General features: G+C 45.5%; 1 protein-coding gene across 2 annotated transcripts; it reads left to right on the top strand.

Moving 5' to 3' along the window:
• The first annotated feature begins 16,421 nt into the window (after positions 1 to 16,421).
• LOC125539693 (PH, RCC1 and FYVE domains-containing protein 1) lies at positions 16,422 to 22,091 on the top strand. 2 transcript variants are annotated; one of them, XM_048703202.2, is made up of 10 exons: positions 16,422 to 16,888; positions 17,157 to 17,243; positions 17,773 to 17,862; positions 17,952 to 18,038; positions 18,138 to 18,332; positions 18,432 to 18,479; positions 18,714 to 20,750; positions 20,838 to 20,984; positions 21,121 to 21,401; positions 21,486 to 22,091. In XM_048703202.2, the coding sequence occupies exons 1-10, from the start codon at positions 16,841 to 16,843 to the stop codon at positions 21,601 to 21,603; spliced, it is 3,138 nt and encodes a 1,045-aa protein (XP_048559159.2). In that variant the 5' UTR covers positions 16,422 to 16,840; the 3' UTR covers positions 21,604 to 22,091. The 2 variants fall into 2 exon arrangements, with proteins under 2 accessions (XP_048559159.2, XP_048559160.2); XM_048703203.2 differs by lacking the exon at positions 18,432 to 18,479 and having other exon boundaries at positions 16,424 to 16,888.
• The last annotated feature ends 1,874 nt before the right edge of the window (positions 22,092 to 23,965 follow it).

Raw genomic sequence — 23,965 nt, 5'->3', positions numbered from 1 at the left:
CTCATCAACTTTGGAAACACTTCCAACACACATCGTCACCTCGCCCTTAGCCAGTCTCCCTTTAGTTCGTAGCTTTTTCTTCAAGTCACCAATAATAGTAACTGAACCGGTATCCAATACCCAGGTGCTACCAGGAGTACTAGTGAGGTACACATTAATAACACGTATAAATTTTGTTGAAGTTGCTAGCCTTCTTATCTACCATGCATTTGGGGTAATTCCGCTACCAGTGACCGTTCCCTTTACAATAGAAGCACTTAGTCTCGGGTTTAGGTTCAACCTTGGGTTCCTTCACTGGAGCGGCAACTGGTTTGCCATCCATGAAGTTTCCCTTCTAGCCCTTGCCCTTCTTGAAACCAGTGGTCTTGTTAAACCATCAACACTTGATGCTCCTTCTTGATTTCTACCTTTTGCGGTCTTAAGCACCGCGAACAGCTTCGGGATCAACTCCATCCCTTGCATGTCATAGTTCATCACGAAGATCTAGTAGCTTAGTGATAGTGGCTAGAGAACTCTATCAATCACTATCTTATATGGAAGTTTAACTCCCACTTGATTTAAGTGATTGTAGCACCCAGACATTCTGAGCACATGCCCACTAGCTGAGCTATTCTCCTCCATCTTGTTGGAAAAAGAACTTGTCAGAGGTCTCATACCTCTCAACACGGGCATGAGCCTGAAATCCCAATTTCAGCTCTTGGAACATCTCATATGTCTTATGACGTTCAAAACGTCATTGGAATCCCGATTCTAAGCCGTAAAGTATGGTGCACTAAACTATCAAGTAGTCATTAGGATGTGTCTGTCAGGTGTTCACAACATCCACACACGACGTTGTAGGGGTTTGCACATCGAGCGGTGCATCAAAGGCGTAAGCCTTCTGTGTAGCAGTGAGGACACTCCTCGGACTACGGACCTAGTCTGCATCATTGCTTATAATATCTTTCAACTTAATCTTTCTCTAGGAGCGTATTGAAACAGGGAGCTACAACGTGAGCTATTTATCTACAACATATTTGCAAAGACAATTTAGACTATGTTCATGATAATTGAGTTCATCTAATCAAATTATTTAATGAACTCCCACTCAGATAGACATCCCTCTAGTCATCTAAGTGAAACATGATCCGAATCGACTAGGCCGTGTCCGACCATCACGTGAGACGGACTAGTCATCAACGGTGAACATCTCGTGTTGATCGTATCTTCTATACGACTCATGTTCGACCTTTCGGTCTTCCGTGTTCCAAGGCCATGTCTGTACATGCTAGGCTCGTCAACACCCGTTGTATTCGAACGTTAGAATCTATCACACCCGATCATCACGTGGTGCTTCGAAACAACGAACCTTCGCAACGGTGCACAGTTAGGGGGAACACTTTTCTTGAAATTTTAGTGAGGGATCATCTTATTTAAGCTACCGTCGTTCTAAGCAAATAAGATGTAAAACATGATAAACATCACATGCAATCAAATAGTAACATGATATGGCCAATATCATTTTGCTCCTTTTGATCTCCATCTTCGGGGCTCCATGATCATCGTTGTCACCGGCATGACACCATGATCTCCATCATCATGATATCCATCATCGTGTCTTCTTGAAGTTGTCTCGTCATCTATTACTTCTACTACTATGGCTAACGCTTTAGCAATAAAGTAAAGTAATTACATGACGTTTAAGTTGACACGCAGGTCATAAATAAATTAAGACAACTCCTATGGCTTCTGCCGGTTGTCATACTCATCGACATGCAAGTCGTGATTCCTATTACAAGAACATGATCAATCTCATACATCACATATATCATTCATCACATCCTTTTGGCCATATCACATCACACGGCATATGCTGCAAAAACAAGTTAGACGTCCTCTAATTGTTGTTGCAAGTTTTTACGTGGCTGCTATAGGTTTCTAGCAAGAACATTGCTTAGCTACGCGAAAACCACAACGTGATATGCCAATTTCTATTTACCCTTCATAAGGACCCTTTTCATCGAATCCGATCTGACTAAAGTGGGAGAGACAGACACCCGCTAGCCACCTTATGCAACTAGTGCATGTCAATCGGTGGAACCAGTCTCACGTAAGAGTACGTGTAAGGTCATTCCGGGCCGCTTCATCCCACGATGCCGCCGAATCAAGATAAGACTAGTAACGGCAAGTAAATTGACAATATCGACGCCCACAACTGTTTTGTGTTCTACTCGTGCATAGAAACTACGCATAGACCTAGCTCATGATACCACTGTTGGGGATCGTAGCAGAAATTTAAAATTTTCTACGCATCACCAAGATCAATCTATGGAGTAATCTAGCAACGAGGGGAAGGGGAGTGCATCTACATACCCTTGTAGATCGCTTAGCGGAAGCGTTCAAGTGAACGGGGTTGATGGAGTCGTACTCGTCGTGATCCAAATTACCGATGATCCTAGCGCCGAACGGACGGCACCTCCGCGTTCAAAACACGTACGGAACGGAGACGTCTCCCACGCCTTGATCCAGCAAGGAGGAGGGAGAGGTTGAGGAAGAGAGTCCAACAGCAGCACGACGGCATGGTGGTGATGGTTTGGCAGTTCTCCGGCAGGGCTTCGCCAAGCTCACGCGGAGGAGGAGAGGTATTGGAGGGGAGGGTGAAGGAAATATGCCCTAGAGGCAATAATAAAGTTATTATTTATTTCCTTATTTCATGATAAATGTTTATTATTCATGCTAGAATTGTATTAACCGGAAACATAATACATGTGTGAATACATAGACAAACAGAGTGTCACTAGTATGCCTCTACTTGACTAGCTCGTTAATCAAAGATGGTTATGTTTCCTAACCATAAACAAAGAGTTGTTATTTGATTAACGGGATCACATCATTAGGTGAATGATCTGATTGACATGACCCATTCCATTAGCTTAGCACCCGATCGTTTAGTATGTTGCTATTGCTTTCTTCATGACTTATACATGTTCCTATGACTATGAGATTATGCAACTCCCGTTTGCCGGAGGAACACTTTGTGTGCTACCAAACGTCACAACGTAAATGAGTGATTATAAAGGTGCTCTACAGGTGTCTCCAAAGGTACATGTTGGGTTGGCGTATTTCGAGATTAGGATTTGTCACTCCGATTGTCGGAGAGGTATCTCTGGGCCCTCTCGGTAATACACATCACATAAGCCTTGCAAGCATTGCAACTAATGAGTTAGTTGTGAGATGATGTATTACGGAACGAGTAAAGAGACTTGCCGGTAACGAGATTGAACTAGGTATGGGATATCGACGATCGAATCTCGGGCAAGTAACATACCGATGACAAAGGGAACAACGTATGTTGTTATGCGGTCTGACCGATAAAAGATCTTCGTAGAATATGTAGGAGCCAATATGAGCATCCAGGTTCCGCTATTTGTTATTGACCGGAGACGTGTCTCGGTCATTTCTACATTGTTCTCGAACCCGTAGGGTCCGCACGCTTAAGGTTTCGATGACAGTTATATTATGAGTTTTGATGTACCGAAGTTAGTTCGGAGTCCCGGATGTGATCACGGACATGACGAGGAGTCTCGAAATGGTCGAGACATAAAGATTGATATATTGGACGGCTATATTCGGACACCGGAAGTGTTCCGGGGAAGTTTCGGATAAAACCGGAGCACCGGGGGGTTACCGGAACCCCCCGGGGGGTTAATGGGTCTCATGGGCCTAAAGTGGAGAAGAGGAGGGGCTGCCAGGGCAGGCCGCGCGCCCCCTCTCCCCCTAGTCCGAATTGGACAAGGAGGGAGGGGCGGCGCCCCCCTTTTTCTTCTCTCATTCCCCCTCTCCTACTTGGACAAGGAAAGGGAGGGGAGTCCTACTCCCAGTAGGAGTAGGACTCCTCCTGCGCGCCTCCTACTAGGGCCGACCGCACCCCCCTTGGATCCTTTATATACGGAGGCAAGGGGCACCCCTAGACACACAAGTTGATCCACGTGATCATATTCTTAGCCGTGTGCGGTGCCTCCTTCCACCATAGTCCTCGATAATATTGTAGCGGTGCTTAGGCGAAGCCCTGCGACAGTAGTACATCAAGATCATCACCACGCCGTCGTGCTGACAGAACTCTTCCCCGACACTTTGCTGGATTGGAGTCCGGGGATCGTCATCAAGCTGAACGTGTGCTAGAACTCGGAGGTGCCGTAGTTTCGGTGCTTGATCGGTCGGGCCGTGAAGACGTATGACTACATCAACCAAGTTAACGCTTCCGTTGTCAATCTACAAGGGTACGTAGATCACACTCTCCCCCTCTCGTTGCTATGCATCACCATGATCTTGCGTGTGCGTAGGAATTTTTTTGAAATTACTACGAAACCCAACAGTGGCATCCGAGCCTAGGTTATATATGTTGATGTTATATGCATGAGTAGAACACAAGTGAGTTGTGGGCGATATAAGTCATACTGCTTACCAGCATGTCATACTTTGGTTCGGCGGTATTGTTGGACGAAGCAGCCCGGACCGACATTACGCGTACGCTTACGCGAGACCGTTTCTCCCGACGTGCTTTGCACATAGGTGGCTTGCAGGTGACAGTTTCTCCAACTTTAGTTGAATCGAGTGTGGCTACGCCCGGTCCTTGCGAAGGTTAAAACATCACCAACTTGACAAACTATCGTTGTGGTTTTGATGCGTAGGTAAGATTGGTTCTTGCTTAAGCCCGTAGCAGCCACGTAAAACTTGCAACAACAAAGTAGAGGACGTCTAACTTGTTTTTGCAGGGCATGTTGTGATGTGATATGGTCAAGACATGATGCTAAATTTTATTGTATGAGATGATCATGTTTGTAACCGAGTTATCGGCAACTGGCAGGAGCCATATGGTTGTCGCTTTATTGTATACAATGCAATCGCGCAGTAATGCTTTACTTTATCACTAAGCGGTAGCGATAGTCGTGGAAGCATAAGATTGGTGAGACGACAACGATGCTACGATGGAGATCAAGGTGTCGCGCCGGTGACGATGGTGATCACGATGGTGCTTCAAAGATGGAGTTCACAAGCACAAGATGATGATGGCCATATCATATCACTTATATTGATTGCATGTGATGTTTATCTTTTATGCATCTTATCTTGCTTTGATTGACGGTAGCATTATAAGATGATCTCTCACTAATTATCAAGAAGTGTTCTCCCTGAGTATGCACCGTTGCGAAAGTTCTCCGTGCTGAGACACCACGTGATGATCGGGTGTGATAGGCTCTACGTTCAAATACAACGGGTGAAAAACAGTTGCACACGCGGAATACTCAGGTTATACTTGACGAGCCAAGCATATACAGATATGGCCTCGGAACACGGAGACTGAAAGGTCGAGCGTGAATCATATAGTAGATATGATCAACATAGTGATGTTCACCAATGAAACTACTCCATCTCACGTGATGATCGGACATGGTTTAGTTGATTTGGATCACGTAATCACTTAGAGAATTAGAGGGATGTCTATCTAAGTGGGAGTTCTTTAAGTAAATTAATTGAACCTAAATTTATCATGAAACTTAGTATCTTGCTTGTTTTTGCTTGATTGTAGATAGATGGCTCGTGCTGTTGTTCCGTTGAATTTTAATGCGTTCCTTGAGAAAGCAAAGTTGAAAGATGATGGTAGCAATTACATGGACTGGGTCCGTAACTTGAGGATTATCCTCATTGCTGCACAGAAGAATTACGTCCTGGAAGCACCGCTGGGTGCCAGGCCTGCTGCTGGAGCAACACCAGATGTTATGAACGTCTGGCAGAGCAAAGCTGATGACTACTCGATAGTTCAGTGTGCCATGCTTTACGGCTTAGAATCGGGACTTCAACGACGTTTTGAACGTCATGGAGCATATGAGATCTTCCAGGAGTTGAAGTTAATATTTCAAGCAAATGCTCGGATTGAGAGATATGAAGTCTCCAATAAGTTCTATAGCTGCAAGATGGAGGAGAACAGTTCTGTCAGTGAGCATATACTCAAAATGTCTGGGTATAATAATCACTTGATTCAATTGGGAGTTAATCTTCCAGATGATTGCGTCATTGACAGAATTCTCCAATCACTGCCACCAAGCTACAAGAGTTTCGTGATGAACTATAATATGCAAGGGATGAATAAAACTATTCCCGAACTCTTCGCAATGCTGAAAGCTGCGGAGGTAGAAATCAAGAAGGAGCATCAAGTGTTGATGGTCAACAAGACCATTAGTTTCAAGAAAAAGGGCAAAGGGAAGAAGAAGGGGAACTTCAAAAAAAACAGCAAGCAAGTTGCTACTCAAGAGAAGAAACCCAAACCTGGACCTAAGCCTGAAACTGAGTGCTTCTACTGCAAGCAGACTGGTCACTGGAAGCGGAACTGCCCCAAGTATTTGGCGAATAAGAAGGATGGCAAGGTGAACAAAGGTATATGTGATATACATGTTATTGATGTGTACCTTACTAATGCTCGCAGTAGCACCTGGGTATTTGATACTGGTTCTGTTGCTAATATTTGCAACTCGAAACAGGGACTACGGATTAAGCGAAGATTGGCTAAGGACGAGGTGACGATGCGCGTGGGAAATGGTTACAAAGTCGATGTGATCGCAGTCGGCACGCTACCTCTACATCTACCTTCGGGATTAATATTAGACCTAAATAATTGTTATTTGGTGCCAGCGTTAAGCATGAACATTATATCTGGATCTTGTTTGATGCGAGACGGTTATTCATTTAAATCTGAGAATAATGGTTGTTTTATTTATATGAGTAATATCTTTTATGGTCATGCACCCTTAAAGAGTGGTCTATTTTTATTGAATCTCGATAGTAGTGACACACATATTCATAGTGTTGAAGCCAAAAGATGCAGAGTTGATAATGATAGTGCAACTTATTTGTGGTACTGCCGTTTAGGTCATATCGGTGTAAAGCGCATGAAGAAACTCCATACTGATGGACTTTTGGAACCACTTGATTATGAATCACTTGGTACTTGCGAACCGTGCCTCATGGGCAAGATGACCAAAACACCGTTCTCCGATACTATGGAGAGAGCAACAAATTTGTTGGAAATCATACATACAGATGTATGTGGTCCGATGAATATTGAGGCTCGTGGCGGATATCGTTATTTTCTCATCTTCACAGATGACTTAAGAAGATATGGGTATATCTACTTAATGAAACACAAGTCTGAAAACATTTGAAAGTTCAAAGAATTTCAGAGTGAAGTAGAAAATCATCGTAACAAGAAAATAAAATTTCTACGATCTGATCGTGGAGGAGAATATTTGAGTTACGAGTTTGGTGTACATTTGAAAAATTGTGGAATAGTTTCGCAGCTCACGCCACCCGGAACACCACAGCGTAATGGTGTGTCCGAACGTCGTAATCTTACTTTACTAGATATGGTGCGATCTATGATGTCTCTTACTGAATTACCGCTATCATTTTGGGGTTGTGCTCTAGAGACAGCCGCATTCATGTTAAATAGGGCACCATCAAAATCCGTTGAGACGACGCCTTATGAACTGTGGTTTGGCAAGAAACCAAAGTTGTCGTTTCTGAAAGTTTGGGGCTGCGATGCTTATGTGAAAAAGTTTCAACCTGATAAGCTCGAATCCAAATCGGAGAAATGTGTCTTCATAGGATATCCAAAGGAAACTATTGGATAAACCTTCTATCACAGATCCGAAGGCAAGACTTTTGTTGCTAAATTCGGAAACTTTCTAGAGAAGGAGTTTCTCTCGAAAGAAGTGAGTGGGAGGAAAGTAGAACTTGACGAGGTAACTGTACCTATTCCCTTATTGGAAAGTAGTGCATCACAGAAAACTGTTTCAGTGACACCTACACCAGTTAGTGAGGAAGCTAATGATGATGATCATGAAACTTCAGAACAAGATACTACTGAACCTCGTAGATCAACCAGAGTGAGATCCGCGCCAGAGTGGTACGGTAATCCTGTTCTGGAAGTCATGCTACTAGATCATGATGAACCTACGAACTATGAAGAAGCGATGGTGAGCCCAGATTCCGCAAAATGGCTTGAAGCCATGAAATCTGAGATGGGATCCATGTATGAGAACAAAGTATGGACTTTGGTTGACTTGCCCGATGATCGGCAAGCAATTGATAATAAATGGATCTTCAAGAAGAAGACTGACGCTGACGGTAATATTACTGTCTACAAAGCTCGACTTGTCGCAAAAGGTTTTCGGCAAGTTCAAGGGATTGACTATGATGAGACCTTCTCACCCGTAGCGATGCTTAAGTCTGTCCAAATCATGTTAGCAATTGCCGCATTTTATGATTATGAAATTTGGCAGATGGATGTCAAAACTGCATTCCTGAATGGATTTCTGGAAGAAGAGTTGTATATGATGCAACCAGAAGGTTTTGTCGATCCAAAGGGAGCTAACAAAGTGTGCAAACTCCAGCGATCCATTTATGGACTGGTGCAAGCCTCTCGGAGTTGGAATAAACGCTTTGATAGTGTGATCAAAGCATTTGGTTTTATACAGACTTTTGGAGAAGCCTGTATTTACAAGAAAGTGAGTGGGAGCTCTGTAGCATTTCTGATATTATATGTGGATGACATATTACTAATTGGAAATGATATAGAATTTCTGGATAGCATAAAGGGATACTTGAATAAGAGTTTTTCAATGAAAGACCTCGGTGAAGCTGCTTACATATTAGGCATTAAGATCTATAGAGATAGATCAAGACGCTTAATTGGACTTTCACAAAGCACATACCTTGACAAAGTTTTGAAGAAGTTCAAAATGAATCAAGCAAAGAAAGGGTTCTTGCCTGTGTTACAAGGTGTGAAGTTGAGTAAGACTCAATGCCCGACCACTGCAGAAGATAGAGAGAAAATGAAAGATGTTCCCTATGCTTCAGCCATAGGCTCTATCATGTATGCAATGTTGTGTACCAGACCTGATGTGTGCCTTGCTATAAGTCTAGCAGAGAGGTACCAAAGTGATCCAGGAGTGGATCACTGGACAGCGGTCAAGTACATCCTGAAATACCTGAAAAGGACTAAGGGTATGTTTCTCATATATGGAGGTGACAAAGAGCTCATCGTAAAAGGTTACGTTGATGCAAGCTTTGACACTGATCCGGACGATTCTAAATCGCAAACCGGATACGTGTTTACATTAAACGGTGGGGCCGTCAGTTGGTGCAGTTCTAAACAAAGCGTTGTAGCGGGATCTACATGTGAAGTGGAGTACATAGCTGCTTCGGAAGCAGCAAATGAAGGAGTCTGGATGAAGGAGTTCATATCCGATCTAGGTGTCATACCTAGTGCATCGGGTCCAATGAAAATCTTTTGTGACAATACTGGTGCAATTGCCTTGGCAAAGGAATCCAGATTTCACAAGAGAACCAAGCACATCAAAAGACACTTCAATTCCATCCGGGATCTAGTCTAGGTGGGAGACATAGAGATTTGCAAGATACATACGGATCTGAATGTTGCAGACCCATTGACTAAGCCTCTTCCACAGGCAAAACATGATCAGCACCAAGGCTCCATGGGTGTTAGAATCATTACTGTGTAATCTAGATTATTGACTCTAATGCAAGTGGGAGACTGAAGGAAATATTCCCTAGAGGCAATAATAAAGTTATTATTTATTTCCTTATATCATGATAAATGTTTATTATTCATGCTAGAATTGTATTAACCGAAAACATAATACATGTGTGAATACATAGACAAACAGAGTGTCACTAGTATGCCTCTACTTGACTAGCTCGTTAATCAAAGATGGTTATGTTTCCTAACCATAAACAAAGAGTTGTTATTTGATTAATGGGATCACATCATTAGGTGAATGATCTGATTGACATGACCCATTCCATTAGCTTAGCACCCGATCGTTTAGTATGTTGCTATTGCTTTCTTCATGACTTATACATGTTCCTATGACTATGAGATTATGCAACTCCCGTTTGCCGGAGGAACACTTTGTGTGCTACCAAACGTCACAACGTAAATGAGTGATTATAAAGGTGCTCTACAGGTGTCTCCAAAGGTACATGTTGGGTTGGCGTATTTCGAGATTAGGATTTGTCACTCCGATTGTCGGAGAGGTATCTCTGGGCCCTCTCGGTAATACACATCACATAAGCCTTGCAAGCATTGCAACTAATGAGTTAGTTGTGAGATGATGTATTACGGAACGAGTAAAGAGACTTGCCGGTAACGAGATTGAACTAGGTATGGGATACCGACGATCGAATCTCGGGCAAGTAACATACCGATGACAAAGGGAACAATGTATGTTGTTATGCGGTCTGACCGATAAAAGATCTTCGTAGAATATGTAGGAGCCAATATGAGCATCCAGGTTCCGCTATTGGTTATTGACCGGAGACGTGTCTCGGTCATGTCTACATTGTTCTCGAACCCGTAGGGTCCGCACGCTTAAGGTTTCGATGACAGTTATATTATGAGTTTATGAGTTTTGATGTACCGAAGTTAGTTCGGAGTCCCGGATGTGATCACGGACATGACGAGGAGTCTCGAAATGGTCGAGACATAAAGATTGATATATTGGACGGCTATATTCGGACACCGGAAGTGTTCTGGGGAAGTTTCGGATAAAACCGGAGCACCGGGGGGTTACCGGAACCCCCCGGGGGGTTAATGGGCCTCATGGGCCTAAAGTGGAGAAGAGGAGGGGCTGCCAGGGCAGGCCGCGCGCCCCCTCTCCCCCTAGTCCGAATTGGACAAGGAGGGAGGGGCGGCGCCCCCCTTTTTCTTCTCTCCTTCCCCCTCTCCTACTTGGACAAGGAAAGGGAGGGGAGTAGGACTCCTCCTGCACGCCTCCTACTAGGGCCGACCGCACCCCCCCCCCCTTGGATCCTTTATATACGGAGGCAAGGGGCATCCCTAGACACACAAGTTGATCCACGTGATCATATTCTTAGCCGTGTGCGGTGCCCCCTTCCACCATAGTCCTCGATAATATTGTAGCGGTGCTTAGGCGAAGCCCTGCGACAGTAGTACATCAAGATCGTCACCACGCCATCGTGCTGACGGAACTCTTCCCCGACACTTTGCTGGATCGGAGTCCGGGGATCGTCATCGAGCTGAACGTGTGCTAGAACTCGGAGGTGCCGTAGTTTCGGTGCTTGATAGGTCGGGCCGTGAAGACGTACGACTACATCAACCAAGTTAACGCTTCCGTTGTCGATCTACAAGGGTACGTAGATCACACTCTCCCCCTCTCGTTGCTATGCATCACCATGATCTTGCGTGTGCGTAGGAATTTTTTTGAAATTACTACGAAACCCAACAGAGGGGCTGCGCCAGGTTCAAGGGTGTGGCCGCCCTCCCACCCCTCCAGTATTTATAGGTGGGGAGAGAGGGGGCCGGCCCCCCTTAGATCCCATCTAGGGTTGGGAGCGGCGGCCAAGGGGGGAAGGAGTGCCTCCCAAGTCAAGTGGAGGCCCTTCCCTTTAGGGTTTCCCCTCTCCCATGCGCATGGGCCTTGGGGAGGCTGGTGCCCTTGGCCCATTAAGGTTAGGGCGCCCCCCTACAGCCCATGCTGCTATATTGGACGTGGTGGAACATTTTCCGGACCTCCGGACCCCTCCGGAATCCTCCGGAACCTTTCGGAAGCTTCCCGGTACAATACCGGAAAAAACCGAACTTTTCCCGGAACCCGAACAACAACTTTCCATGTATAAATCTTTACCTCCGGACCATTCCGGAACTCCTCCTGACGTCCGGGATCTCATCCGGGACTCCGAACAACATTCGGTAATCACATACAAGTCTTCCTAATAACCCTAGCGTCATTGAACCTTAAGTGTGTAGACCCTACGGGTTCGGGAACCATGCAGACATGATCGAGACAACTCTCCGGCCAATAACCAACAGCGGGATCTGGATACCCATGTTGGCTCCCACATGTTCCACGATGATCTCATCGGATGAACCACGATGTCGAGGATTCAATCAATCCCGTATTCAATTCCCTTTGTCCAGCGGTATTGTACTTGCCCGAGATTCGATCGTCGGTATCCCGATACCTTGTTCAATCTCGTTACCGGCAAGTCTCTTTACTCGTTCCGTAACACATCATCCCGTGATCAACTCCTTGGTCACATTGTGCACATTATAATGATGTCCTACCAAGTGGGCCCAGAGATACCTCTCCGTTACACGGAGTGACAAATCGCAGTCTCGATTCGTGCCAACCCAACAGACACTTTCGGAGATACCTGTAGTGAACCTTTATAGCCACCCAGTTACGTTGTGACGTTTGTCACACCCAAAGCACTCCTATGGTATCCGGGAGTTGCACAATCTCATGGTCTAAGGAAATGATACTTGACATTAGAAAAGCTTTAGCAAACGAACTACACGATCTTGTGCTAGGCTTAGGATTGGGTCTTGTCCATCACATCATTCTCCTAATGATGTGATCCCGTTATCAACGACATCCAATGTCCATGGTCAGGAAACCGTAACCATTTATTGATCAACGAGCTAGTCAACTAGAGGCTTACTAGGGACATGGTGTTGTCTATGTATCCACACATGTATCTGAGTTTCCTATCAATACAATTCTAGCATGGATAATAAACGATTATCATGAACAAGGAAATATAATAATAACCAATTTATTATTGCCTCTAGGGCATATTTCCAACAGTGTCCCACTTGCACTGGAGTCAATAATCTAGTTCACATCACCATGTGATTAACACTCACAGGTCACATCGCCATGTGACCAACATCCAAAGAGTTTACTAGAGTCACTAATCTAGTTCACATCACTATGTGATTAATACTCAATGAGTTCTGGGTTTGATCATGTTATGTTGTGAGAGAGGTTGTAGTCAACGGGTCTTGCCATATTCAGATCCCTATGTATTTCGCAAAACTTTATATCGTAGATGCTGCTACCACGTTCCACTTGGTCTAAGGAAATGATACTTGACATTAGAAAAGCTTTAGCAAACGAACTACACGATCTTGTGCTAGGCTTAGGATTGGGTCTTGTCCATCACATCATTCTCCTAATGATGTGATCCCGTTATCAACGACATCCAATGTCCATGGTCAGGAAACCGTAACCATTTATTGATCAACGAGCTAGTCAACTAGAGGCTTACTAGGGACATGGTGTTGTCTATGTATCCACACATGTATCTGAGTTTCCTATCAATACAATTCTAGCATGGATAATAAATGATTATCATGAACAAGGAAATATAATAATAACCAATTTATTATTGCCTCTAAGGCATATTTCCAACACCATCCACAAACCTTCAAAGGCAAAAGCTTTCAAAATTATGGTTGGATCCTTGCATTCAGGATGAATTAGCCATGCAAAGATGCATGGAAATTCTTCTATTTCCAACGCACACGGTCAACACTCCTTAGCATCCCAGGTCACCCCTTTTGCTTCATGTATCGCTAAAAGCCTAGCTGTGTCCTCAATATTGGGTGCTCGCACATACTTCTCTCCATAAAACCGCACCACAATGTTAGCGAACACTTTCATGATGATTGTATATTTGGCCATTTGAAAACGCATCCCATTAATCTGCAGGAGAGCCATGGACAATCCTCTGAAGTACCGCGGTCACCTTCTAAAAAGGGGAATACCCAAGAGACTGACTGCATTTCTGTGTTGTTTGAAGAAAGGTTCGTTGGCTTCCATGTCATTGATGATTCTATAAAATAGCCGCTCGGTCAGTGAAAGCGTCACCGAAACACATATGGCGGGAATGTAGAACCTAACACAAAGTAGTCGAGCATTAGTCGCTCGTGGTCTTTGATTTTGTTCCGGCAAAATGTCGGATGGCCAACATGCGATCCCGAACGCCTCTTCTTCGTTCTGGATGAGGCTATCCCTTAATCGACCATCAATATTGCCTCGTCTTCTTCGGCATCCATGATTTCACTCTTAGCTAGACTCGTAACTTGGATCCGACTATGAATAAAAAAACAATAGTTCTGCCATCTAATCCATCCACACATAATGTAGATTTTATGTCTTATGCATGAATTTGCTAAACAAAACATACAATAAAAGGTCGTGAAAATTTACATCCGAGTAAGTCATTGGACACCTTGAGGCAGCGCGGCAGAAGGGGTGGCGCGACCGGATGGCACAGGAAGAAGGCACCTGGCTACGGCGAAGCGTGGGAGGTCCGTGAACAGCTCAACAGGGCCGACAGAGGCCGAATCACGGCCGTATGATCTTTGGAGGTGGCACGGGTATGTGGGCGGTGGTGGAAGGTAACAAATGTATGTGGTGTCAATATTTTAGTGGATGGAGGACGCGCTATATCACCAAGCCAAATCTTCTGAGAATGACCCTTTTGAGAACTAATTAGTGCAATACTCCAGTAATGATGATTATTGCGGAGATCAGGGCGATATGGAGCCGCTAGAGTTTGGTGTCGCGCGCTCGCTCTGAGCTAGTAATGCAAACGTGCGCCGGCCTCCAGGAACACAGAAGTAGTACTACTGGCAGCCCCGGTGGCTGGTGCAGCACACGCAGCCCGAGTTGTCGGCGTACGAGGGCCGTGCCGTGCCTAGTGGTGCCTATAGTGGGTGCGCCCGAGGGGCACGGACAGTGCCATGGGCTCGGGGCGTGCCGGTCGCGTCGCAGCTTATATGTGTCAGCTAGCGCGTGCCGCCACTCCCGCGCAGTACAACAATGTATCTCCGTCCGTCCGTCGTCGGCGGTCGATGTCGCGAATCTGGCTCGTCAGTACAGTCCAGTCGGTCTCGGGCCATGGTCTACGTGCAGTGCACCGATATTTGGCGATCTAGGAGTATCATTTTTACGCGCATACGCCAATTGTCCGCCAGTTACTCCACTGCTGCAGGCGTACGCATGAGAGCGGCGCGTACATCATCCCCTTCCCGTAATCCCATCCCCACCCCACATGATTGCCCAGCACCAGTGCACCACACGAGCAAGACGGCCCCAGAGCTAGCTAACCACGCCAAAGCAAGAGGTGGTTGCGATGAGGTTGCATGTTAGCGCATCCACCAAAGTCAACAAGGAACTCAAACCAGTATCTCTGATTGAGTAGTACTCTCTCTGGTCCTTTTTACTCCGCACATTAGCTTTGCCTAAAGTTAAAATTTATTAAGTTTGATCAAATTTATATTAGAAAATATTAACATTTATAACATCTAATAAATATAATATGAAAATATATTTCAAGATGGATCTAATAATAAATGTGTTGTTATGCGAATGTTGATATTTTTTTGTATAAACTTGATCAAAGTTGGATGAGATTGACTTTAGCCAAACCTAATATGCAGAGTAAAAAAGACAGGAAGAAATATATGTGCGTGTGTGTATACTAGAGCCTACAGAATCGTGGCACATGGCTAGGCCGCGGGGGTACTCACTAGTGGTAGTAGCATCGTAGCACAGCACCGGCGACCGTAGCGTGAGTATCCATCCGCTAGTTAACGTTTAATTGATGCCCGCGCCCTGCCAAAAACCGGTTCGACAGGGGAACATGTCGTCCACCCACTCCGCGGACTGGACGGACAGCGGAGGAGGAGAGGGGAGAACCCCCGGTCACATGGGCGCGCCCCTCACACGCACCACCGTTTTGTACCCAGTTGGCCATTGCATCCATGGTCCAGTTTCCGTGCAACTCCAGTTATTAGCAACAGGAACAGACTCGCCATAGCTCGGCGCATTCACGCCTACAGGAGTATCAGGACACGAGAAAGAATGTGCGCTGCGCAGCGCAGAGATCCATCCACCCGCCCATCTTTCAGACAAAGAAACGAGCCTACTGCCGGGGCTAGGCGGCAGCAGCAGTAACGTATTGGTCGGAGGAGCGAGTATTGAACGGGCGACGGTGGCGCGGCACGCAAAGCGACGGCTCGGTTCGCTTTGAGACAGGGGGTCATGTGTTGCGCGCGAGGCCGTACGGTCCGGTCCAGTCCAGTCCAGGCTAGTGCCTTTTCCGCCTCGGCCCCCTGGGCATCATGCTGCCGGCCGCCCGCGCTCGCCTTTTCGTTCAGCTGAATCCACTGCGCTCTCCTCCGCGGCGAGCTCACAACCACTACTACTCCCAACCGACGCCGACGAGCCGTCCGTCGCCGGCCCACCGCCGGTGCCATCGGTGCGGCGGAGCAGGATCGGATCCCCCGTGGAAAGGAAACTTTTTATCTCACCACACTCGACTCATTCCCGTCCACTCGTATAGAATCTACGTACATCGCCAACCGTTAACTAAAGAGAGGCGATTTGTTAACGCACACCCGGCCAAAACCGCCGCGTCCTCCAACGCGGCGGTGTGCGTCTCGTGAGCCATTCCATTCCACCGGAGACCTGCTACTAATCCAAGCGTTTTCGTAACTTGTAATGGATTCTTTCACTCTTGGACGACTACATTACATTATTGGTCTGTCTCCGGCTCACGTTTTGCCGGCTCCTCCACGTCCCCTTGCGGCCTTGCCCCAAACAAGACACGGACGCGCCTTTCCTCGGTATACGCCTCCGCACGCCTCGTGTGTCCCTGACAAAAAGCCCAACTGCCGATGCCCCAACGTCTCACCTTTGCAGCAGCAGCTCCGCCTGCAGCTGCAAGAGACACCCATCTCCTTTTTCTAACCATTGCCCCATATTTTTCCACCTTTTTCTTCCTTTCATTCATCCTCCTCGCCCGCCCGCCCGCTGCTAGTTCTCCACCTTCTCTTTCAGTCGCTTCACTGCAATCAATCTTTGGCATAGGACTGTCACCTGCGGTGTGCGGGCGAATGCTGGTTATTCGACGGCCCAATCCCACTTCTTGCCATCTGCTTGCTTGATCTGCCCCTTTTCTGCTTGCAATGGCGGGGAGCTTCGACGGGAGGATGCCAACCAGGGGTGTTGAGCAGGTGGGTAAAAAGTTCTTCTTCCTTCTCGATTTTCCTTCTGGCCTCCCATCCCCTCGTGAATCTGTTTGGACCCATTTCTTAGATTTCTTGGCTGATTTAGACTGTGTGGATTATTAAAAGGCCTGATATGCTTTTTTTTACTTTGACTTGACCATTCTCTGTTTACTTCAAAACTGGTCAGATTTGCAGATTCCATATTATTCCCGGGTTAGATGAGCCAAGAATGTGATCTGATTCTGACAGATTGGTTCTTCCTCTTATTATCCAGGCCATTGTTGCTCTCAAGAAGGGCGCGCATCTCCTCAAGTGTGGCAAGAGAGGGAAGCCCAAGTTCTGCCCTTTCAGGCTGTCTTCTGTGAGTACTCCTATTTTTCTGCCTCCTGCTGATGTAGGAGTAGTATAAAGCTGAGGATTTAAATCAGGGAGCATAGGATGTAAATTATTTAAGTTACTGCAGACAAGCTACCCTCATCCTCTGGACCTCTGCAGTCACTCGCATGTCAAGCGCAATCATTATACATTTTACTATTTTGACTGCGGACTTCGCAGCTCAAACTGTCTCAAGTACACAGATCTGTCACTGTCATGGGGATTTTCCTGAGTTTCGCAGGCAATAAAGTTATGGTTGATATACTAATCTGCACCTACTAGCTAGTGTTTTGCATTTCTATTCTTTGTAAATGCCCAACCGCGATCGGTGTCACTAACCTACTAGCTGTTAAAGTTTCGACAGTAAATAAATGGGTCTAATCAAACTGAAGTATACAGCTTGGTCTTTTCCTTTTAGTTTATCACTATGACCTATAAATCTGTAGCAGGGTGAACCGCTATGCAACTAAAATCCATCTTCCGGTCATGACAAAGTATTCTTCTTCTTCTTGCAGGATGAGAAGACACTGGTGTGGTACTCGAAAGACAGGGAGAAACACCTGAGCTTAAATTCTGTGTCAACTGTAATCCTTGGCCAGAAGACTGTACGTAATTCCTTACCCTGAACAAGTTATTGTGTTATCTATGTATCATATAATATACCACTAGTTCTAAGGATCTCAGAATTTTGCAGACAAACTTTTATCGTCAGCGTTGGCCTGAGAAGGAACATCAATCCTTGTCACTCGTATACAGAAATGGCGAGTGCTCACTCGACTTGGTATATCCCTTGCCAGATATTACATCAGTTCATTTGTAGGATGTTAGTGTCCATTGATCATCACTACTATCACATCTTCTAAAAACCATGCTGACCCAGATCTGCAGAGACAGAGATCAAGCTGAGTGCTGGCATCTTGGTCTGACAGCCTTAATATCGGGTCCTTCTAGTCCATTTTCATCAGTTGGGTCAAAGAGCAGCAGGCAGATGACCAGTTGCACAAGTACTCCCCGCAGTTATATCCAGCGAAAGAGCAAGCTATCAGCTGTGCACGACACACCCAGGCACAAGCAGGTTAGTTCCAGCACTTACATGGTGATATCTAAGTGAACTTTATTTTCGTTTCAGAAAGATTCATGTGGTCAACTAGGTCTATCTAAACTTTGGATTCAGGGCATGGTCCAATGGACAAACACAACATTCTTAGGTTCTACTACTGAGGTGTGTCAATTTCAACAAACCATTCTCTCTCCAGTTAGCATGATAAGTGCAATTGGTATCAATAAATATCCGCATATAAATTATTGCACTTACCACTGAACTGTATTTTTTCAAAAGGAGTGGCATCTTAAGAGTCGTTAATGCTTAAGTGTGTAGATATTTTGCTGGATGTTCTCTGTCATTTTGTAGTGTCCTCTGTGGATTGATTCTTCGTTAATGAATTTCTTCTTGAAGGTATATCCATCTTATGGGAGTCCTAGGATGACACAGAAAGATTTATTTGGTGGTTACCTTGATTGCTCGGAAGCATTATTTTACCAAAGACAGCGAACATTTTCTGATGTAGACTCTTACCTGGAGAGGCTTAGTCCCAAGGTGGCAAATCCAGTTAGACATAGTTTGAAGGACATTTTGGTTGCTAACAACAAACATAAGACACAGACCATTAGTCGAACACCTAAAGTGAAAGCATTTGAAGGGCCCCGTGCAGCATGCAGACTGGATTCTCTGAAGGATGTTTTTCTCTGGGGTGATGTTGTTGGCAGTGCATTAGACAGTGAAGATATTCCAAAGGCACTTCCGAGGTTAGTGGGATCAACCAAAATGCTCGATGTACAGAGCATTGCTTGCGGGGAGAATCATGCAGCCATAATAACCAAGCAAGGGGAGGTCTTCTCCTGGGGCAAGGAGAGTGGCAGGAAACTGGGACACAAGGTAAATGACAGCGCCCAGTGTCCTAAAATGGTCGAGTCCCTTGCCTCTGTACATGTGAAGGCTGTTGCATTTGGTTCAAAGCACACCTGTGCAGTCACAGTTTCTGGCGAACTTTTTGAATGGGGTGAAGGAGCTCATGGCTTGGGTCTGTTGAATAACTGGCATGGAAGGAACCAATGGTTACCCCATAAACTGTTTGGCCCTATGGACAACATTTCTGTGTCGAAAATTGCCTGTGGCGACTGGCACACAGCTATTATAACATCTTCTGGTCAGCTATTCACATATGGGGATGGAACATTTGGTGTTCTTGGTCATGGGGATAGACAAGGAATTGCTAGGCCAAAAGAAGTAGAGTCCTTGAAAGGGTTACGGGTGAAATCCGTGGCATGCGGGCCATGGCACACAGCTGCCATTGTTGAAGGAATGAGCAGTGTCAAGTGCAACGCTCCAATTGGTAACCTGTTCACATGGGGAGATGCAGATAAGGGGAAGCTGGGTCATGCTGACAAGAAGATGAAGCTTGTACCAACATGCGTCGATTCACTCATCAGTCATGATTTTCTTCAGGTTTCATGCGGGATGGCTCTGACTGTTGTGCTTACTTCTAATGGGGTGGTATTTACTATCGGAAGTTCCAAACATGGGCAACTAGGGAACCCACAGGCAGATGGTCAATCTGTTTGCACTGTTGGAGGAGTACTTAAGAATGAGTTTGTGACAGAGATATCATCTGGTTCTTCCCACGTAGCCGTGCTGACTATGAACGGAAAGGTTTTCACCTGGGGTAAAGGTGCGGACGGACAACTTGGTTTAGGTGACTATGCCAATAGGAGCTCTCCTACTTTAGTAGAGGCATTAGAAGGTAGACAAGTTCAGAGTATAGCTTGTGGCTCCAATTTTAGTGCTGCAATCTGTTTGCATAAGGGTATCTCAGTGAAGGACCAACCCATATGCAGCAGATGTCAGATGGTTTTTAATTTTACTAGAAAGAAACACAACTGTTACAACTGTGGTTCCATGTTCTGCAACTCCTGCAGCAGTAACAAGACCGCAAACGCAGCACTTGCGCCAGACAGGAACAGAAGGTATCGTGTCTGCGATGTGTGTTTCTGTCAACTAGAGAAAGCCTTGTACTCTGGCGAAGTCAAGCCACAGCCAAAGATCAGCAAAGGAGAAATGTTTAAAGCAGAAATAATGGCATACACGCCTAAGTTGTCACGTTTATTCAAGGAAGCAAACCTCATTGTCGAAAAGATGGCTTCAGTACAAGGTCCCAATCAAAGAAATGTGGACTCTGCCGTTCCAATCCAAGTGAAAACTGAAAGATGGGGGCAAGTTGAGTGTCCCGCCAAATTTATATCAGCACAAGATAATTTCAGACATCAGCTGGTACCAAATAATCAGATGTCTGGCGTCTCTTTTTCCCAAAGAATGCATGATGCTGTAGGGCTGAAGGCTGGAAACCCTTTGCGACAGTCTACTGATAGCCAGAGAGATGAAATGAGTATGATGGAAAGAATACTCACGGACGAAGTAAAGCAGTTGCGCTCACAGGTAATTCTTTTTCCATTGCTGAGCAAATTAATTGTTCCCCCCTTTGAGAACTGAAGAACGCTGATATTATTATTGTTGTTCAACCAGGTCACGGCTCTTGCAGAGCAATGCCAACAGAAAAATCTTGTAGTCCAAGTGTACAAACAAAGACTTGATGAAACATGGCTCATTGTTAGGGATGAGGCTGCAAAGTGTAAAGCTGCCAAAGATATCATAAAGGTTCTGACTAATCAGGTATGATCTCCATGTAACCTCATTACACGGTATTGGTAGTTTCTTTTCCGGTAACAGATAACTCATATGCTGCATGATGGATCACTCATTGCTCCCCCTTGATATATGACCTGTTCGGCCGTTGTAAACTGTGCAGTGTAATGCCTTGTCAGCGAAACTTTCAGTTGGCCAGCAACCAGAGAACTCAAAGATGACACCTAATAGCATCCCGGAACAAGCACCGTCACCAGGTGCCACAGATGGATCTTTAAGTCATCGAAATATCGCCAGAACATTCGACCGTGATGGCTACACCACCGAAGCAGACTCCGTGGACACTCCTGTTGAGGGTGTTATAGAGCAGATTGAGCGAGGGGTGTATGTCACACTTGCCGTATCCCCTGGTGGAAGGAAAGACATAAGGCGGATAAGATTCAGGTGAAAACTATGAAGCCTTACCTGTTACCGTTGATGATTATTATTTAGCTGCCACTATACTTATGTGATAATCTCGGTCTGCAGTCGGAAGCATTTTGGCGAGAAGGCAGCTCAGTGCTGGTGGGAAGAGAACAAGAGCAGGGTATATGCAAATTATAGCAGCGTTGAGCAAGTGGCAACACCACACCCGAACCGCGCTTAATGGCGACGACCGGTAACATGATTGTACAGAGGTAACCGGTGCTACCAATGTTAACTGACCAAACTGAACAGTCTTCAGCAAGTAGGCCTACTTGTGCATGAAGCTGATGGAATTTTGTAAGCTGATACCAAGTGATCTGATCTACCATTTGCTTTGTACAATGGAGGGCAGTCAAGACTTACTCCCATAGATCTGATCTACCATTTGACCTGAGTACTACTGTAGATATGCTTCCGGTAGGAATTGGCGCGACGGTATCTATCAACCTATGTGGATTTAGTTGCACATAGGTTTGATGCTGATGAGATGGGAACACATGGTTGCGACCAATATGGTCTCCTGTCGTGTTCCTGATTGGAATGTCAATGTGTCATTGATGAAGAAAAACAAAGCTGATGCCGCATCAGTTCTGAATCGAACCTTGATGATCAGTATATGATTTCTGTTCCGACGGAGGACGAGCTTAATACAAACCCTCGAAAGCTTCATCCTCCCACGGGCCGCAGCAATGGCGAGCGCCCGCGCCGTCTTCGCCGCCCGCCGCCGCTCGGGCCGAGATCCAGTGCCTTGCTGTGGTCTCAAGTCTCCGCGCGCATTGCCCCCCAACCATCCACCGTCCAAATCAATCCTACGGCCAGCAGCGCCGGCCGCACCTCTAGGGTGATCTCAGTCCGGCGGCGTGCGATGGAGAAAACGGCCTCGAAGGCCCTCTCCACCACCTCCGGCTACTCCCTCCGCCCCGAATTCGACGGCTCACTCGCCCCACCGACGGCCCCCTTTGACAGCCTCCTCTGCCCCCTCCGACGACCCCATCTGACACCTCAATAAAGTGGGCTTCTTTACCGCCGGTAGCTACGAGCCCAGCAATGGTTCAGAGTAGAACATGGGTTCAGCCGTCGCGACTCAGAGAACAAAGAACAGAGCCCAATTTCTTCAGGCAGAGAACAGAGCAGAACATCGGTTCAGGTAACATAATACTCCCTCCGTTCCAAATTACTCGTCGTGGTTTTAGTTCAAGAACTAAAACTAAAACCACGATGAGTAATTTGGAACGGAGGGAGTACTAGATAATACAGTTCAGTTCATCGAAACAGCAGCAGTTCGGCAAAACAGCAGCAGATCGGCAAACGGCAGTATTACAAGGCTGTAAACGACACAACACAGTTTAGTTCAGTTCAGTTCAGTTTAGCAAACACCACCACTTCAGTTCAGTTTAGCGAACATCAAGCAAAAAGGAAAACCTGAGTCATACTTATGTACAGGTACAGGTCTCAATACTACCACCCGTGCACTTTTAATACATGGGCATTCAGTTAACAGGTTCAGGGAAACAACAACAGAAAGTTTAACACATTACAGATTCTTTTGTAGGTCTGAACAAACTAATTTTTGAAGTACTTAACATTGAAAATTGTTCTTACATAAATTCATTCAAGTACGTAGATTTGGCCCTTTTACTTGTACACTTAGTCCACAAAAGACTGTAGTCAACCCTGTCCAAAATACTAGTCAAGACTGCCCACAATACTAGTATCTAACAAGCTTATACATGCAAGAACATATCTTCATCACAAGTGGTAGCTGTCAAGAGTTGCGTGTCACTCATGATCGTGTTGCACTCTTGAAACTCCATATCTGCTCCTCTATCGCGGCCATCCTTCTCCACTCCTACTTGAGGCTCTACACCATCATGTTTCTTTTGCTGATGCAATAAAAATTCTAGTAAGTAGTTTAGGAATGAATGGTAACAAGATATCACATATTGCTACATATCTTTGCTCTTTTGTTTTTTGGATGCAACAATTTTAGTTGGCTGGCGCTTCCCTTTGAGTAACTTAGCAAGCCGAGTTTTCTTTCTCCTCATTTCTTTTGGTTGAACTTCTTTTTTCTTTAGCTTTGCGGCACTAAGAACCTCATCTGTTTGTTGCAATTTGGGTCAACATTTTTTTGGCCATTGCATGGCTTATTTGCCGCATTATCCAACAATAAACAACATTCTAGTACATAATTATTACATCGCTCATCAACCCACAAGCTAAAATTCAACACAATTGCTCATCAAACATAACACGAAGTTCAACACACATGACATGAACACACACACACACACACACACACACACACACACACACACACACACACACACACACACACACACATATATAACCAGTGGTCTTGTTGCCCATTCCACGTCCACGTCCATCACTCCACGATGAGGTATCTTTGAAGATGTTAGTGAGTTTCTGCGTCTCGAATTTCATATTGAACTTGGAAAGAGTCGGATGTGGTCTTTCCTTCTAATTGGACACACCATATTCTTACATGAATTCGTAGTAGTAATCCAAATCTTGGCCACACTTAT

This window comes from Triticum urartu, chromosome 2A (assembly GCF_056163025.1).
Source record: "Triticum urartu cultivar PI428250 chromosome 2A, HENAU_Tu73, whole genome shotgun sequence".
Taxonomy (NCBI): Eukaryota; Viridiplantae; Streptophyta; class Magnoliopsida; order Poales; family Poaceae; genus Triticum; species Triticum urartu.
The sequence above is the reverse complement of the archived record's forward strand: the minus strand, read 5'-3'. Positions and strand labels throughout refer to the sequence as shown.

Bases quoted from the DNA above. Each gene is read 5' to 3' on its own strand.
- LOC125539693 (XM_048703202.2), top strand. From the start codon at position 16,841: ATGGCGGGGAGCTTCGACGGGAGGATGCCAACCAGGGGTGTTGAGCAG. The intron at 17,863-17,951 runs GTACGTAATTCC...AGAATTTTGCAG, and splicing joins TAATCCTTGGCCAGAAGACT to ACAAACTTTTATCGTCAGCG. The intron at 20,985-21,120 runs GTATGATCTCCA...TAAACTGTGCAG, and splicing joins TAAAGGTTCTGACTAATCAG to TGTAATGCCTTGTCAGCGAA.